Consider the following 17,236-nt stretch of genomic DNA (forward strand, 5'->3'; position numbering starts at 1 on the left):
GATTCATTAGGTGTCTGCTATAAAAGCCTCAAGTATAATATTCCTTATTCTTTTCACAGGAAGAAGTAAAGAATGAAATCAATGTCATGAACCAGTTGAACCACACAAACCTTATCCAGCTGTATGATGCCTTTGAATCCAAAAATGACATTGTTCTGGTCATGGAATAGTATGTATATCTCTCTCCTTCCCTTTTTTGCTCTTCCTTCTTTTCCTGAGGTTGCTGCATTCCATGTCCATTTCTCCTGAAACTAGAGGTGGAGCTTCTCAGGGGTGAAAAAAGCATATGAAAAAGTTTGAGTCACAGGTAGTGTGACCAGATGTCCCGATTTTATAGGGACCGTCCCGATTTTGGGGTCTTTTTCTTATATAGGCTCCTATTACCCCCCCACCCTCACCCCCTTTCCTGATTTTTCACATTTGCTGTCTGGTCACCCTAGTCACAGGAAACCATATTGAAAGAAAGAGTTTTCCTGAGTCATTCATAAACCTTGTTCAACACTGTCATGATGATTTAAGGCACCGTACTCGTTACACCATCACTCAAACGCCACAGAGAGAGAGAGCTTTAGATGAGAGAGCCACAGGATGTAGTTCTCTGTAATTTCCATTAGGTGGTATTGTCTGTCATCCATGAAAACGGGCCTGGTAAATTTCCATTTATGTGAGGGGAATGCACAGCCTTACCAGAGGACAAGAAATACATGCTGACTCTATGCCACTGAGGATTACCCTTACATTGAGCTGATCCTTTTGTGGCTGGTTAAATTATCTTGAGGGCCAGATTACATTGGTCGTGAAGCACAAAACAGCTGCACAGCACTGTAGAATCAGGTAGAGGTTGTCTAGACTCTAGAGAAAGCCAAAACTGGTGTATCATACACATGGAGGGGGGTGGTAAAAGGTGCAAGTTCTATTGGCTTGGACTCTTCTGAACTTTCTTAGACTTAGGGCTTGTCTACACTACAGACATAGGCAGCTCATGCACCCCCCCCCCCCATTCAGGGAGGATAGCCCCCTGCCCTGCCTTTTCTGCTCAAGGCCCCGCCCTGCTCCGCCCCTTCTGGCCCCCTGCCGACCCCCCGCTCATGCTGGCTGACCTACCAGTGCAGCCCTGAATCCCGGCCAGCGCCTGGAGCATCCCTGAACCCCGGCTGGCCTGCCGGTTCCCAGAGCAGTCTGGAGGCCTCCGGGACCGGAGCTGCAGTAGGGAGCATTAGCGGAGGTTTGGGGAGGCTTAGCTTCCCCTGGCCTCCATTATCCGCCACCCATGACTACACAGCCTTTACTGGTATAGCTATGCCAGCAGAGCCCTCTTGTCCAGACACAGCATAAAGTGGCAAAAAGACTTTTCCTACCTGCATAGCTACATCAGCTCCCACAACAACAGTATCTAGGCTGACAAAAGCACTCTTTTGTCAGCACAGTTGCATCTATACTGGGGGATTTGCTGATGTCAGCTAGGGGTGGGGAGAGGTTGATTTTTTTCACACTGCTAACCATCATATATATGGCGGCAAAACATCGTAGTCTACACTAAGCCTTTGATTTGCTTCTGAATTTGGCCTGCATATTTCAGAAATGGCAAAAGCTATAATTCTGCAAAAAAATATATAGTGTTAAACTGAGGGTGTTCTAGAATTCTGGAAGAAATTTTAAAAATCTCCATTGTGAGTTGAGATGGGCTCACACTGGAATCTTGAATCCCAAATCCATTAAAGTCTGGGGTGGTTTGGATCTAGATCCAGGAGCCTGATTCTCAACTGCATTGCCTCAGCTTTATGCTGATATGACTTCGCTGATTTCACTGGCACAAAAACCATGTTAACACAGCAGAGAATTGAGCTCAGGTCCAAACTTTTAGATGTGGATTCATCTCAGATAGTTGGATCCAAGCTGGTAGACTGGATCCAGGCACCCTCAAACATGGGGACGTTCAAGTCGGGATGGATCTGAACCAGTTTGTAGGAGCCAACCCCACTGGGAACTGTAGGGAAATTCAGATCAGCATACAAACTTCATATTTTGGGTCCGTCTCTCTGTGCTCAGCTGTGAAAGCGTCTCAGGAAAATGGTATTTTGGACCAGTCTCCAGTATATCTTCTGCATTAATTTCAAGGCATGAATTTGAACTCCGTGACTATTCTACCATTTTTCTCTCTGCAGTGTGGATGGAGGAGAATTATTTGACCGAATTATTGATGATAACTACAGTTTGACAGAGATGGATACCATCTTGTTCACAAAACAGATCTGTCAAGGGATTCAATACATGCATCAGATGTACATTCTTCATTTAGACCTGAAGGTACAGAACAAGAGGCATGCTTTATGCAATAGCAACTTGGCCTCTACCATAGAAATTAATTTCCCTAAGCGAAGGCACCTAAGGTTCTGTAGATTCCCATGGTATATCACGATCTCTGTTAAATCAGTGTAAATTTACTTTAACCACATTGACTTTCATTAAATCACTCTGGATTTTTACCTCTGTAAATGAGATCAGAATCTTGAGAAGATCTCATCAAGCCCCGTGGTTTGAGCTTTCTGAGGATGATTTTCCAGCAAGTCAGCTATTGACTACAATATATTGCACTTCTGTGTCATCTTTCATCCATACATCTCAAGGCACCATGCAAACATTAATTCATTCAACCTGACAGTGTCTCTGTGACAAAGGTAAACGTGATTATCCCCATTTTACCAGTGAGGAAAATGAAACACAAAGGGACTAAGTGGCTTGCCCAAAGTCATAAGATATGTCAGAGGCAATGAAAACCCAGTGTCCTATTCTAATGTCTAGACTGCACTGCCACTCATGAGCATGAACAGCATCAAGGTTGGTGACAATTTTTTTTTAAATATGAGGTAAAAATTAAATGAAATTAAAAGCACTGGTGGAATATTGCCTTTGACCAATTTAAAACAAGCTAGTGTGTGTATTTAAAAAAAAAAAAAGCTGATGCTGCAAATTTTGGTCTAGCAGTATATATGCAGAGACCAGTTAATTTTTAATGGGTTAATTGGCAAGTACAAAACATCAGTATTTGTATAGGTGTGCCTAGTGAGGACACACATTTGCAGCAGATCTTTATCCCTCTCCATGGCCAAGTTTTTTGCTGAATAATAAACTTGTCAGTTATCTCTGAGAGCAGGAATAAGAGAGAGACGCTTAAATGCCCTTAGTTTTATGACTAGCTATAAAACTTCCTAATGATCTGCCAGATTTACAACAAAGGAGAAGGAAACAACATGTTTGGAAGTTTGTTTTTCTTGGTTTGTAATTTGCTTAAATAACTGGAAATTAATATACTGTATCTTCAATGTTTTTAAAGCACAATATTGCATATTTGGATCTCTCAGACACTCGTGTAAGTCAGTTGCAATTCCAGAGCAAGTCCCTTTTTCTTTGTAAATATTCATAGCCTGGAAACCTATAATCAAGAAATCTGCTTTCTTAATTGAGATTAATTTCTTGGAGTTGGCACAGTTTTGGTGTGAACTCAAAATGCAGAAAAGGAGGCATGCTTACATCCAGAGAGTTCTCAACAGAAACTCTTCCAGGCACATAATGACCATCAATGGTGATTCTATCCAGTTCTCCTTGCTCATAGATTACTTTGTGATATGAAGGTGTTAAAATGGAAGAATTAATGAGACTCATCAGGGCCAGTGTCTGGGACACAGAAATTCCATTATGAGAAATACGTTTAAAAAAATCTGAAATGCAAAGTGAATTAGTAATGGTGACAATGGATAACTAATGTCTTAAGTGTTTAGGGCTGTTTTATTTCAAAGAGGACACCATCAGCAACAAGACCAGGGTAGCTATAAAACTGCTGGCAGTGAACATAAGACTGCATTGTAGACATTTGTACTTCAAAGACAATGGGCCAGATTCTGCTCTCATTTCATCTGGTATAAATCTGGAGTAATTCCATTGATGCTAATGGATTTATGCCAGTAAAACAGAGAGCAGAATCTGGCCCTATGAAAATCCAGAAGGATTTTAACCTATGAATCCCACCTCTAAATATCTGAGAAGAGTGATTTGATTAGTATAATGTATCATCAGGCAATTGCTGCCAGAACAGCAGTGAACTCAGAAATCTGGGGCACAAAGATAAACTTCAAAGCACCGCAAAATCATTTTTAAAATGTTCTGATGTCAGCTCATTAAGGGCTGTAAAATCACAACGCCAACATCCTGAAGCCTGTTTGGAAGCTCCTTCCCCCTCCCACTAATGAGTCCTTTCTCTGAACTGCTGCATTATATCAAACTGAGATGCCATGGAGAAGAAAAAGCAGTACTGGCACAGAGTCCAAAACCTCAAATGCCACATGATTGCAGGAGGAAATACCCACAAAGTGAAACCTGCCCAAAGATGAAAGCAATGAGATGCTTATTTTATGCTTTGCGGTGTTTTTAGTTTTGATTCTACTACAATTCACTACAAGTCCAGTTTCTTTGTTATTTCTCTTAAAAGTGTGTTTTCTCTTTCCTCCTGGCAGCCCGAGAATATCCTGTGTGTGAATCGAGCTGCTTATCAAATAAAAATTATTGATTTTGGATTGGCAAGAAGGTATGTACGTGTAATCATGCTAATCATAACACATGAATTAGGAAACAATCTCAAAAGTGCTATGCCTTTGGAAGGATGAAGCTGATGCATAATAGCTTCCTACCACCTTTGGAACAAGTTTAAGGTGGCTCTTTTAGTGAGGAGCATCCTTAAGTTAAAGAATGGATAGCAGTAAGGTTTATTCACACAAGAATGTAGAGTAAAAAATGTTAGTTTAAAACCTGTTTTCAGCTGGTATATCTAAAGAGGGTTGGCCATAATAGACCAGACCAATGGTCCATCTAGTCCAGTGTACTGTCTTCAAAGTTGTCTCCAGTACAGGCTGGGGGGGAGGGATAGCTCAGTGGTTTGAGCATTGGCCTGCTAAACCCAGGATTGTGAGTTCAATCCTTGAGGGGGCCACTTAAGGATCTGGGGCAAAATCGGTACTTGGTCCTGCTAGTGAAGGCAGGGGGCTGGACTTTCAAGGTCTCTTCCAGCTCTATGAGATAGGTATATCTCCATTTAAAAAAAAAAGTTGCTTCAAAGAAAGGTGCAAGAAACCTGCAGTACACAATTATGGAGTAATTGGACTGAAGTCCTTATACTAAGACCAGATGTCTTTCTAAGAGACATGCTCAAGCTCTAGACAAGCTCATCCTCACCATGGGCTTGATGCAGGAATTACTGGCAGAAATTCTCTGGCTTGTCATGTGCAGAAGATCACATTATATTATCATACTGGCCCTTATGTCTACATCTACATTAGATACCTCTGGTGGTGTGTGTAGTGTAGGTGTAACTATACACCTCAGTAAAAAGCACACTGTGTTCACACTGCGTCCACACTGCGGTGTGTAGCTATATGTGTCAGTGAAAGGCTCTCGCAAAGGAGAGGAACTAGTGAAAGGCTTCAGCAGCTCCCCGCTGCTGGAGCCATGCACTGCAGTGAGGAAAGGCTCTGGCAGTAGGACATTACTCTGCTAAAAAATAGGAGGGAGACAGGGAGGCACGACTTGGCATGTCTGTATTCTACTTGCCTAACCCAGGCCACTCTAGCTACACTGCTGTTTTTATCTGCGCTAGCTGTGAAGTATGAAGATTTATCTCGCTTACAAAAACTTATTTTCATCCTTACTGTTGGACCTCTGTTTGTTCTTGTTTTCCATATAAAAACTCTGGTCCTTTTCTGAATCCTACAACATTCTAAGCATCAATGTTAGAAGTTGTATTTGACGTGAAATGGGTATTGACTGTCCCTGTTTCCGTCATCCAGATATAAACCCAGAGAAAAACTTAAAGTGAACTTTGGCACTCCGGAATTCCTCGCTCCTGAAGTTGTGAACTATGACTTTGTCTCCTTTCCCACGGACATGTGGAGTGTAGGAGTCATTGCCTACATGCTGTAAGTAGGACTTGTATCTGTACTGCGCACACTGTAATTTATATTGACTTTCTGAAGCTTGCTATTAAACTGGAATATTGACAAAAGCTGTATCTGCTGCAAATTCATTTGCCCTTCTGAAGTCTTTATTCAGGGAAAATTCCTGTTGATTTCAATTCTCTCCTGTCACATTGCACATCCTAAGTGAATATTTTTTACTCATTCTGTGCATGCACTTTCCATTGACATCAGTAGGAATTCCGCATGCTAAATGAGTGCAGAATATGCATAGGGATCCACAATTTAGAGACAAGAACTGCTGTGCAGATCATAGAGTAACATTTTGCCCTTCAAACGTGCGTGATAATTTTTACTTGTTTTATTCAACCCCAACAAAGTTATAACAAGTTAAGGCCTAATCCTGCGAAGTGTTGAGTGCCCTACATTTTCATTGACTTCTGAGTGAGCTCAGCACTCAGTAACGCTCAAGACCAGGTCTTAATGGACAACAACTTGCTGCGAGGGGTTAGGAGCACAACCATGAACAATGAAACAATTCCAGAAAGAATATGACAAATCAAGAGTAGGAAGGAGGAACCACAGAAGAATTAACATAAGTAGATACTGGTAGTGAAGATGTCGGTTATGCTATAGTGATAGTTAAGCACTGGAAAAGGTTAGACAAAGAGATTATGGAATCCCCATCATTGGTGGTTTTTAAGAACAGATTACACAAACATCCGTTAAGGCTGGTCTTGGTTTACTTAATCCCACCACTGTGTGTGTGTGGGTGGGGGGAGGATGGACTAAATGACCTCTTGAGCTCCCTTCAACCATATATTACTATGATTCTGTGTTTTTCATATGCTATATAATATTCTTTAGGCTCAGTGGATTGTCTCCTTTTCTGGGTGACGATGACAATGAGACTCTCAACAATATCCTGGCTTGTAGCTGGGATTTCGAAAATGAGGAATTTCAAGATGTTTCTGAAGAAGCCAAAGACTTCCTCTCAAAGCTTCTAATCAAGGAAAAAAGGTATTCAGATTCCCACCATTCCATACCTTTGAAATGTACATTTGGTGTCATCACATTACAGAACACCAAAAATGCTCTGTCACTTGTACTGCTACACTTGATGATTACAGGAGCCATTGTGATTTTGTTATGCCTATGTAGAATATTGTTAAATTCCACACAGTGTCCTGAGATTACATGAATGCATTGTCACAGGAGTTAACACTTTAACATTAGCTAGGGCATAACTGTTGAATCCCAAGATCCCGTATGTATCACTTACTAGTGTTCTGTTTTCCCTTTAGCTGGAGAATGAGTGCAACTTCAGCCTTAAAACATCCTTGGTTATCAGACCATAAACTCCATTGCGGACTACACAAGCAGGTCTCCAGGTTTAAATATTCTTGTACTTTGCAGATCTGCCAGTGCTTTTTTGTTCTTGTTACCTCAATATTTGTTCTGAGATTCTCTTCTTCTGTACTTGAGTCTGTCTTGCTGCTGAATTATGTGTCATTGTGATATGTATACATTTGTTTGCTTTTGTTTATTTTTTAAGGCTGGCATGTTTCTCTGTGTGTTCCCTGGCTCTTGCATGTCTGTGTGAAGAAGTACTCATGATGTTGGTTATTGTACATTGTTGAATGGATCGATTTGTTAGCAAAATAACAGACAGTTTACAACAAAGCATTAAACATTGGTTGTGCAAAGTTTGCAAACTTTCTTTCAGTTTCCAAACAAAGATTGGCAGGTGTGGCTTTTAAAATCCCTTCTGGTTCGCTTGAGGTCCTGCTTGAAATCTTTTAAAAAATCAATCCCGCCCGTTCCCTCCTGACACCTTCCCGCCTCCTAACAGAACCTGGAATTCCTGCCAGGACACATCATTTACCTTAAACAGCCTTCTGGGGACCATCATACCCTCTCCAACTTCAGTGTGTTTGGGGCTGGCCAGCTCAGTGCTAATCTCAATAGGAGCATCCCTTACTTTGCTCTAAACATTCCATTTGGCTGAAACAGGGTCATGTGATTTAAAGTAGTTTTTGATTATTACTCACTTAACTAGTCAGTAGGTTTTGGAGGTGAAAAGCTGTTGACTGTCTCATCACTGGGTGAGGCTGAGCCATGTGGTTTCATAACCCAAGTGCGTGCCTGGGGCGGCAGTCAGGCTGCCTTCGGTGGCTTGCCTGCAGGAGGTCCGCCAGTCCCGCGGATTCAGCGGCAATTTGGCGGTGGGTACGCCAAAGCCGCGGGACCGGCGGACCTCCTGCAGGCATGCCGCCAAATCTGCGTAACCAGCGGACCTCCCGCAGGCATGCCACCAAAGGCAGCCTGCCTGCCGTGCTTGGGGTGGCAAAAAAGCTACAGCCGCTCCTACCCAAAACAGAAAAGCCTCAGAAGAGGATACCTGAGGCTGCCATACATTTAGGATTCAAAAGTTTGAGCCTTTAAAATGGATTCCTACATTTATGCAGCAGTTGGAGCACAATACATCTTTGTTCTGCTTTTCTTTAGGCTTGTTATCTGTATGTAAGTAACAAAAGTCATTAAAAGGGCGAAGAAAACAAAGCGGAAAAATGAAAGTAAATGTAATATACTGAGTCTAGCGAATAGGTGTCAGTGGTGCTTTCTATTGAACAGAATCAGACCTGTTCAAAATCAGAACTGTCATTAGTAGGTCAGGGTCTCTTCCTTGAGCTCAACTGGTAGAGCCCTGTGCTCTTAAAGCAGGAGGATCTGAGTTCTTTTCCTGCTGCTGAAGTTTCCATTGTGACAACTAGAGCTGGTCAGAAAAAGGAAGAAATTCACAAACATTTTCTTTGTCATTTTTTCATTCGCATGGACATTTTCTGAGCTGCTCTAGAGACAAGTGTGCAGTCTCAGGGGCTCATGAGCTTTTTTCCAATACTTAGAAATATCCACAGATGCACTGGGAGGTGCCAAACACATTCTGATGGAAAACAAAATTTTAAAGTAAATACGAAGGGATAGAGGGAGAGTCAAAATTAAGAACGTTACACTTTTAGTTACACCTCTAGAGGAACATCAGGGTCAGTCGTGCCCCTATTGATATGGCTGCAGTGAAGCCATGGATATGGGGAGGAGGCCGTCATAGTGTAGAGCTGCATGAAACCTGGACCTCTTTATGAATGGCTGGATCCTATTGCCCCTTCTATGTTGGGGAAACCCCTTTCCTCAGTGGAGAACTTCACAGAGATTTCCTCCACTCTGACCTCCCTCCTGTAGTTTCTCTGTGCATACTCATACTTGTTTAAAAAGTAGCTGTATTAAATAGGCAGGTGTTGCAGTGTTTTGCTATTATATGCAGCACAGGTAAGAAGTGATGGAGCTCAACTAACTCTTCCAATAATGTCTCCTTTTTTCTAGAGGAAGGCTAAGTGCCACTCAGAGTCTCAAGCACCCATGGCTCAATGACCTTTCCAAGAAAGCTGCCAAATGGAAGGTTTGTCTCAAGTTCCCTTGTTTCTCTTTAGAAATAAATGGTCCAACATCTATGGAAGATATCAGTGAAATACCAGAAACAGCCACAGTTAATATTGCTGGAAGATTTACTCACCAGCACCATCTGCACAACCGTTCGACAAGCAGTGTGTCACCAAAGCACCAAAACTATAGGCTTGCTCCATTGATTATGACCATTGCAACAGTGTGAAAGGGCGGAACAGTGAGAAAAAAATCTTAGTTTATATATGAAACTGCACATACAGCAAATTCAGTGAGTGAAATCCTGGCTCCCTTGAAGTCAATAGTAAAACTCCCATTGACTGTCCTAGAGCCAGGTTTTCACCCAGTGAATGTTCGGTGCTGGAAGCTTTTGGTTTCTTATATCATGGTTGTAAGTCTGGTTTAAAAAGGGATAAAAATATGCTTGTATAGTAATTTCTTAACAAAAGGCTATGGGCCATCTCCTCAGCTGGTGTAATCGGTGTAGTGCCATTGACTTTGATAGGACCAAGCTGATTTACTTGAGCTGAGGATCCAGCCTTAAATGAAGTTGTCCTGTGCTGCTGAGGAATCTGTATCAAACAACGCAGTTGAGACAAGACATTTCTGTCTCTTTCTTTTTTCCTGGATCACTGTCTTTGCACTTCCATTGACAAACACTTCATTATTGGTTCTTAGACTGGTGAGGTCGCCTCCCCTAAGGGGGCCAGGGCGACACAAGTCTGCTCTAATTTTCTGTCTCTGGTCTTTGGCTGAAGCATATTCACTCAGCCACTTCAAAATTTACTCAACCACTTTCTCAAATGGCAGAACACCTCCCTCCCCCCGCATACACCACTGCACCAATTCCCACAGCATCTCTTATGAACTACCACAGGACTGGTGCTTCCGTTGAAGCACTGTGGGAACCAGTGCAAATGATTTGGGGACATATCTGAGGATGACTGGTTGTGGGTCATGGTACGAAGAAAGCTGATAAGCCATGCATCATCATAACCACTTCCTTTTAGCATTTCACCATGAATAATGACTCAGATACTAAAATAAAAATGGTACCACTTTTCATTGTGTGCGCTAATTGTTAAGGTTATTACCATCCATCTGTTAAGAGACAGTCTGTAATTGATGTTTGCTTTTGTTTCCAATGTGTTTTGTAAAAAAAAAAAGATCGCTGTTTCAAGATCGCTGAAAAAATCTTAGTCTATTATGATTCACTGTCACTTGCTTTTGATATCTCCTTTCCTGAGCTGCCAAAGCCACATGGTTTCTTAGTATGCTAAGGCAGTCACACCAAATATTGGGGAGGGACACGTTGGACCCTCTTTGTACTGATCCTCACGTCACGGGAGCAATGCCAGTTTACATCAGCTGAGGTTCTGTCCCATCTGGGCAACAGCCACACATTGAAAAATATTTTTATTTTTTATTACAAGAAAGCAATTATCTGTCTGAAGAAAAAATCAAGTTTGAGATAACCTTGATTATTGATGGCCAGTCCAGTGAAAAAGAAAAGAAAATGTTCAAATACACTTTTTAAAGCTTCGTAAATAGTAGCTAACTTATAGTCTATTTTACAGGGGGAGATAGTTTAAAAAGAGTTTTTAATTTACTCCAGAAGTGGACTCAGTCATTACTGTGTTTTGTTTTTAGAACACAACCATTGGGGTTGCCTCATTTAATCCATGATGATATATTCATGTGACAATTGATTTAAACATGGTGTGGTAAATGTCTGATGTGATTGTACAAGCAAATGGAGATAATCACATACTCCCATCCCATATGACAGTAGTGACAAAATGACAGCATTGTTGCATTTCATGAGAGACCTCATGAATTTTTTTCATTAAACAAAGAGACCTAGTCCTTTTTATGTTGTAAATAGCATTAAATGATCTCTCACAATCTGAGATGCAGGGAGGAGAGGGACTCTTTGTAAGCAGTCAGATTCTGCATTGCTTTCTCTCTCACACACAAAGAAACCACCCTGTGATTTTCCTAGGGAATTGAACCAAATAATTATATTAAAAGTATATTGCTGAATTAACTAGATTCTTGGTTTGTTTATTTGCAGAAAAGCTGCTGTGTTGTTACTGCTGGTAAGAGATTTGGAGATATCAGCAGTTCTGGTGCTTTGACCTTGTGATGACTTGAGGCTTTTACTAAGTGGACCAACACCACTTTAGCTGCAGGAAAAGTCCCAGCATTACTGAGCTACTTTTTCTTGCTTCAGCTTTCAAAAGAGGAAAACAACTACAGTTCACAGAAAGGTGTCTCTGCCAGAACACCATGTAATTTGTGTCTTGAGATTGCTATGCTAGTTTGAGTTCAGAATATTAGCTGTCTTGTCTTTGTTTTCTTGATTTAGCTAGTGAGAGATCTTTGGGGTTTAAATAGCATTGACTCTTTCTCATCTCAGCCCAGCAAGCAGACGATCTCTGCATTACAACGGTAATTGGAGTTCTATTTGAGATTGAAACCTCAAATTGCTTTTAAAAAACAGCTGGCTGCACATTTAAAACTGATTATTCTCTGACAGTGGAGCCAACAAGGACTAACCCCACTAAAGTTAAAGAAGCTACGCCAGTGTATTAACATTCTCATAGACAAGCTCTCAGTGTACGTAGGATGCCTTTAGACTAGAGTATGCTGCATACAGGACTGCCTTTGGTGTTTCCTAGCATATCACATTGGTACTGTTTTAAATTCAGTTGGGTTAATAACATACAAGAGGATATTTTGTTATTAGGACACCCAGATTCTCATCTCTAGTGTAAATGGGGGGAGGGATAGCTCAGTGGTTTGAGCATTAGCCTGCTAAACCCAGGGTTGTGAGTTCAATTCTTGAGGGGGCTGTTTAGGGATCTGGGGCAAAAATCTGTTTGGGGCTTGGTCCTGCTTTGAGCAGGGGGTTGGACTAGATGACCTCCTGAGGTCCCTTCCAACCCTGATATTCTATCTATTCTATGCAGAATTAAGCCCTGACTTGAGTAGAGAACAACTTCAAATCAGTTACTTTGGATTTATGCCAATAAATGGCTAACTCCATTGACAACGATGGAATTACACTGATGCAAAACTAGTTTGTGAGAGGAGTATCGACCCCCTAATCCTCACAACCCAGAGTGTCCTGTTTGCTTCTAGGAAATGGCTTATTTAAAAGCTCTAAAAAAAAAAATCAAAATATTTTCTATTGCTTCTCCGGATTCCAAGCTGTTTTGATACATGGCTAGAAGAGGGGACTGGGAGTCAGGCTACCTGTACTCTATTCCCAACACTGTGTGACCATGGCTAGTCACCTAAACAGCCTGAATCTCAGTTGTCCCATCTGTAAAATGGAGATAATGATTTATTTTTGCATAGTGCTTTTTGTATTAAAGACTAGATAAATCCAAAGTATCATTATTATTTTACTTTACTATGCTGACATATTGTTGTGGCTTTGGATTTTTTTTTTTTTTTTGACTAATCAGTTTCTAATTAAGCAACATGTCAACACAGCCCAGTATATTTTTCTTGAAATAATGGCATGTCATGTCTTGTTACAAGGCAGAAAGGTAAAGGCCAACTCAATTTAACATTAGAATGGTAATAATTCCCACATAATGACTGTCATATCTTTGCCCTTATGAAGTGATGTTTGTATATAAAATTTCAAGGAAAGAGTCAGATGAATACATTTATTGGACAGCATGCATGTGACATCCTTGACAGCCAATTACAGAAATCCAATTTTGTCCAGAGTTCAAAAGGTGTTTTAGATAGATAGATATACACACACACATCTATCTATCTATCTATCTATCTATCTATATAGGCTCTTAATGAAAGCTAGTGTGCTGTATTGCATGTTGCAAATACTTGCATATCTATAGCAACATTACTACCACAGTACAATAAAGGAAGAACCAAGAAAGCACAGAAAGCACTGTCCCATTTTGACTGCTCCTACCTCCTGTTTAAAATATTAGGGCCAAATCTTTAGGCCCAATTAAAGGATTAGAAAGCATACCTTATACTTACAGTGATAGTGTCTAGACCTCAATCTGGTTAGCCTTAAAAGAAGGTTAGTGGGTCACTTGATTACAGTCTGTAAGTATCTATATAGGGAACAAATATTTAACAATGGGCTCTTCAGACTGGCAGAGAAAGGTATAACACAACCCAGTGGCTGGAAGTTGAAGCTAGACAGATTCAGATGGGAAATAAGGCATAATTTTTTAACAATGAGAGTAATTAACCATTGGAACAATTTCCCAAGGGACATGGAATCCATCGCTGACCATTTTAAAATCACAATTGGATGCTTTTCTAAATGATCTACTCTAGGAATTATTTTGGAGCTATTCTGTGGTCTATGCTATATAGGAGGTCAGACTAGATGATCAAAACGGCTCCTTCTGGACTTGGAATCTGTGAATCAATCATCATACCTAGTCCTAACTCAAATAAACTCCCACTGGCATCAATGGGAGTTTGTCTGTGAAAGTAATGAATAAAATCTAAGCAAGGGAAATCAGGATTTGACCTGTCAGCTGCTTATTATCAGTCACTGTTGTCCTTTGTCTGTGTGAAATAAGTGTGAAAGCTACTAGAACACCTTTTGATAAAGCTAGAATTCATATGCTGTGTTACTGTTCTGACTACACGCAAGATCCTCGATACTGCTCACTGTTTGTATGATAAACAACTCAGTGATCAGACTAAAAGCAGCAGGCTAAAACTGGAATGATGAAATTTCACTTACACAGTTCAGGGCCAGTATTTTGTTGTTTTTTCCTTAGTGGTTTTTATGTAACTTGCATGTAATTTTGAATCTTGATAATTATATTAAAATAACTGTGTGACTATAGTCTTACAACCACTACCTGCTTTAATATGAAATTCAGCTGATGGCATTTGGTGTTTCTGGGAAATAAAGAAGATGCATACACTTCAGTAATAATTAAGAGCTAGATAGTTCCTTAAAGAAATAGACCAGTATTAGCAGGGTGTAGAGGGATTGCACTTAGTCGGAGTCAGCCACGATTCCTCCAGTGATGATAGGGGACTGTGGTCTCTACTACGCTCTTTTACAGGGAACAGAGTTTACTACCACCACCTCCTCTTTTGGGCACGCACACAAACACACATGAAAGCTGTGGGACCCCAACATTCTCCACCCTCTTTGGGAGGCTAGTACCACTGTCAACATCAGTCTAAAACATTTTTGGAGCTCCATGGTTGGCTTGGCTCTAAACCAGGGGTTCTTAAACTTCAGTGCACCGCATCCCTGTTCTGACAACAAAATTATTACATGATCCTGAGTGGGGGGAGAAGGGACCGGAGCCCAAGCCCCACTGTCCTGGGTGGGGGGAGAGCAGGTGGAGCCCAAAGATCCCAGCTCTGGGTCCCAGCCAGTCTAATGCTGGCCCTGGCGACCCCATTAAAATGGAGTCCCAACCCACAGTTTGAGAACTGCTGCTCTAAACCATTTAAGGGTGCAAGGTAGGGGAGAGGAGCACTTTTTGTTCTCTCCTTCATTTGTGCACGTGCGCAGGGCCAGATCCAGCATGGCCCCTAATATTGTAAATATATTCCAGGGACTTGACTTTCACTCAGATGCTAAAATACAAGGTAAAGGCCAGATTCTAAAGTCTTGGCTACGCTAGCGTTTATTTTTAAATTTCCTACTGTGGCACTGTCAGCAGTGCACCTCCCTCAGTTGTGGCAATGGTGGAAGCTGTGCTGTAGTCAGGCTGTTAACATCTGATGGGGTTTTAACCAAAGATCATCTAGATCTGCTATCAGTGCAAATAGATGACATGTATTTTATCTCACCTGCTGTTGATTTTACATTAGTACTCCTATTGCTGATGAAGCTGCACCAGCAACGGAACACCAACGTGAAATATGAAGGAAAATGGTAGTGTAGCCTAAATCACTGATCTGCTATTATGTTCATGTATGCAAATGGAGTAATGGATTTATTTATTTATACTTAGTGTATCTTGCAATGAGCACCATATATTGCAGATTAGGATCCAACCCAAAGCACGATTGCAGATTCACCTTCAAAGACCATAACTTCCGTGGCTGCCCAGAGGATTCAGGGGGCCTGGGGCAAAGCAATTTCGGAGGCCCCTTCCATAAAAAAAAGTTGCAATACTATAGAATGCTATATTCTCGTGGGGGCCCCTATGGGGCCAGGGGCCTGGGGCAAATTGCCCCACTTGCCCCCCGCCCCTCCCCCCCGGGCGACCCTGATAACTTCTACTGTCATGAATTCAACAAGAAATTCAAGAGATCAAGTTATCCTTTATTCATAAAACTGTTAGGGGCCACTCTTCAGACAAATTAGGACACATTTGCCCTGCCCCTCGTTGTTTATAGTCTCATTTGCACACGCCAGTTTGTATTGATTTAATTATCAGCCCATAGTTATTGAACAAAAATGTATTTTGTAACAGCTGTGTTTTTTGCAGACTATTAAATTTACATCAACAAAGTTATGTAGAGCTGTGGGGGGGGACCCAAACAGCTGTATTTTTTTTAAAAAAACCTACTCTCAGGGTATGTCTACTCTACCCGCCGGATTAGCGGACAGCGATCAATCCAGCAGGGGTTGATTTATCGCGTCTAGTCTAGACGCGACTAGACACGATAAATCAAACCCTGAGAGCTCTCCCGTTGACTCCTGTACTCCACTGCCACGAGAGGCACAGGCAGAGTCAACGGGGGAGCAGCAGCAGTCGACTCACCACAGTGAAGACACCGTGGTGAGTAGATCTAAGTACGTCGACTTCAGCTACATTATTCACGTAGCTGAAGTTGCATAACTTAGATCAATCCCACCCCGCGCCCCCCCCCCCACTGTAGACCAGGCCTCAGATGTGAGTATTTAGCTCCCTTTAACGTCATGTATGTGCAGCTAAAGGTACAATTTGGTCCTCAAAATCACAAGCATGGTATAGCGTGGGGAAAATAACAGCACTGTTGTCAATGTTGTAACATTGATAAAATAGATTTTATTTCTGCAGCTGAATATGAGGCAATGAGGAAAAATGCCCCCTGTACATAGCTTTCACTATGCTTAACAACAAATGGCTTAAATAACTATTAATAATCATTAGTGCTAATAAAAGTGTGTCTTATAAAATGTTGTTAGAGATATTCAGTTGTTTTCTGGCTGTTGAAATTTTAGTAAAATAATACTGACACAACTTCTTTAATAGAGTTTTCGAAAGGACAATTCTGTCTCATTGCACTTTGAACAGCATGCCGTCTTGTTTTCTTTTTAATTCTGGTTTGTTGGTTTCTTTACTACATAATAAGTACCAGCTATTGATTGCTATATTAAATTATTCTTTTGTTTAACACATAATTTTTGATTTTATACTAGCTTCAGAAAATGGATTTTAAATAACTATATGAGTGAGTGAGTGTCTGTGTGTTTGCTTATTGATGTTTTTGTTGTATATTGCTTTTTGAGATTTCATTTGGAAACTGAATTCCTGTCATTAAGAACAAGTTTGGGTGCAAAGGGCACTTTACTAGCTGGGGTTATTACATTCAGCTGTATATTCACAGATGGGCAGAGATGGCTGTAGCTACTGCAGTTGTAACCAGGGAACAGAGTGGAGTAGAAGCAATGGTATGAAGGAAAAAGGTGTCAAGATGCAGTATCCAGTTATGTATGCTCCCATGATTGTCCCAAAACATCAACACCTTTTCTAGGTGAATAAATTTAAGGGCCAGATGATGGGAACTGCATTGATTTAAATCATCTGAGGATCTGGCCTTAAACTTGATTGTAGAGAGGAAAACAACATCCA

At 41.1% G+C, this 17,236-nt stretch overlaps 1 protein-coding gene across 4 annotated transcripts in view; it reads left to right on the forward strand.

Annotated features, from left to right (window-relative positions):
• The window catches only part of MYLK4 (myosin light chain kinase family member 4), a 132,394-nt gene extending 120,123 nt beyond the window's left edge, over window positions 1–12,271 (forward strand). For 2 of the 4 annotated variants that reach the window (XM_034762216.1, XM_034762217.1), the window contains 8 exons: window positions 60–169; window positions 2,166–2,307; window positions 4,512–4,582; window positions 5,838–5,966; window positions 6,831–6,983; window positions 7,268–7,346; window positions 9,345–9,420; window positions 11,497–12,271. In XM_034762216.1, the coding sequence (XP_034618107.1) occupies window positions 60–169; window positions 2,166–2,307; window positions 4,512–4,582; window positions 5,838–5,966; window positions 6,831–6,983; window positions 7,268–7,346; window positions 9,345–9,392 (732 nt within the window). In that variant the 3' untranslated portion in view covers window positions 9,393–9,420; window positions 11,497–12,271. Of the gene's footprint in view, window positions 1–59; window positions 170–2,165; window positions 2,308–4,511; window positions 4,583–5,837; window positions 5,967–6,830; window positions 6,984–7,267; window positions 7,355–9,344; window positions 11,470–11,496 lie in introns of those variants that run through there. The other 2 variants (XM_034762214.1, XM_034762215.1) reach the window with 2 other exon arrangements.
• The last annotated feature ends 4,965 nt before the right edge of the window (window positions 12,272–17,236 follow it).

Source organism: Trachemys scripta, chromosome 2 (genome assembly GCF_013100865.1).
Source record: "Trachemys scripta elegans isolate TJP31775 chromosome 2, CAS_Tse_1.0, whole genome shotgun sequence".
NCBI classification, from domain to species: domain Eukaryota; kingdom Metazoa; phylum Chordata; order Testudines; family Emydidae; genus Trachemys; species Trachemys scripta.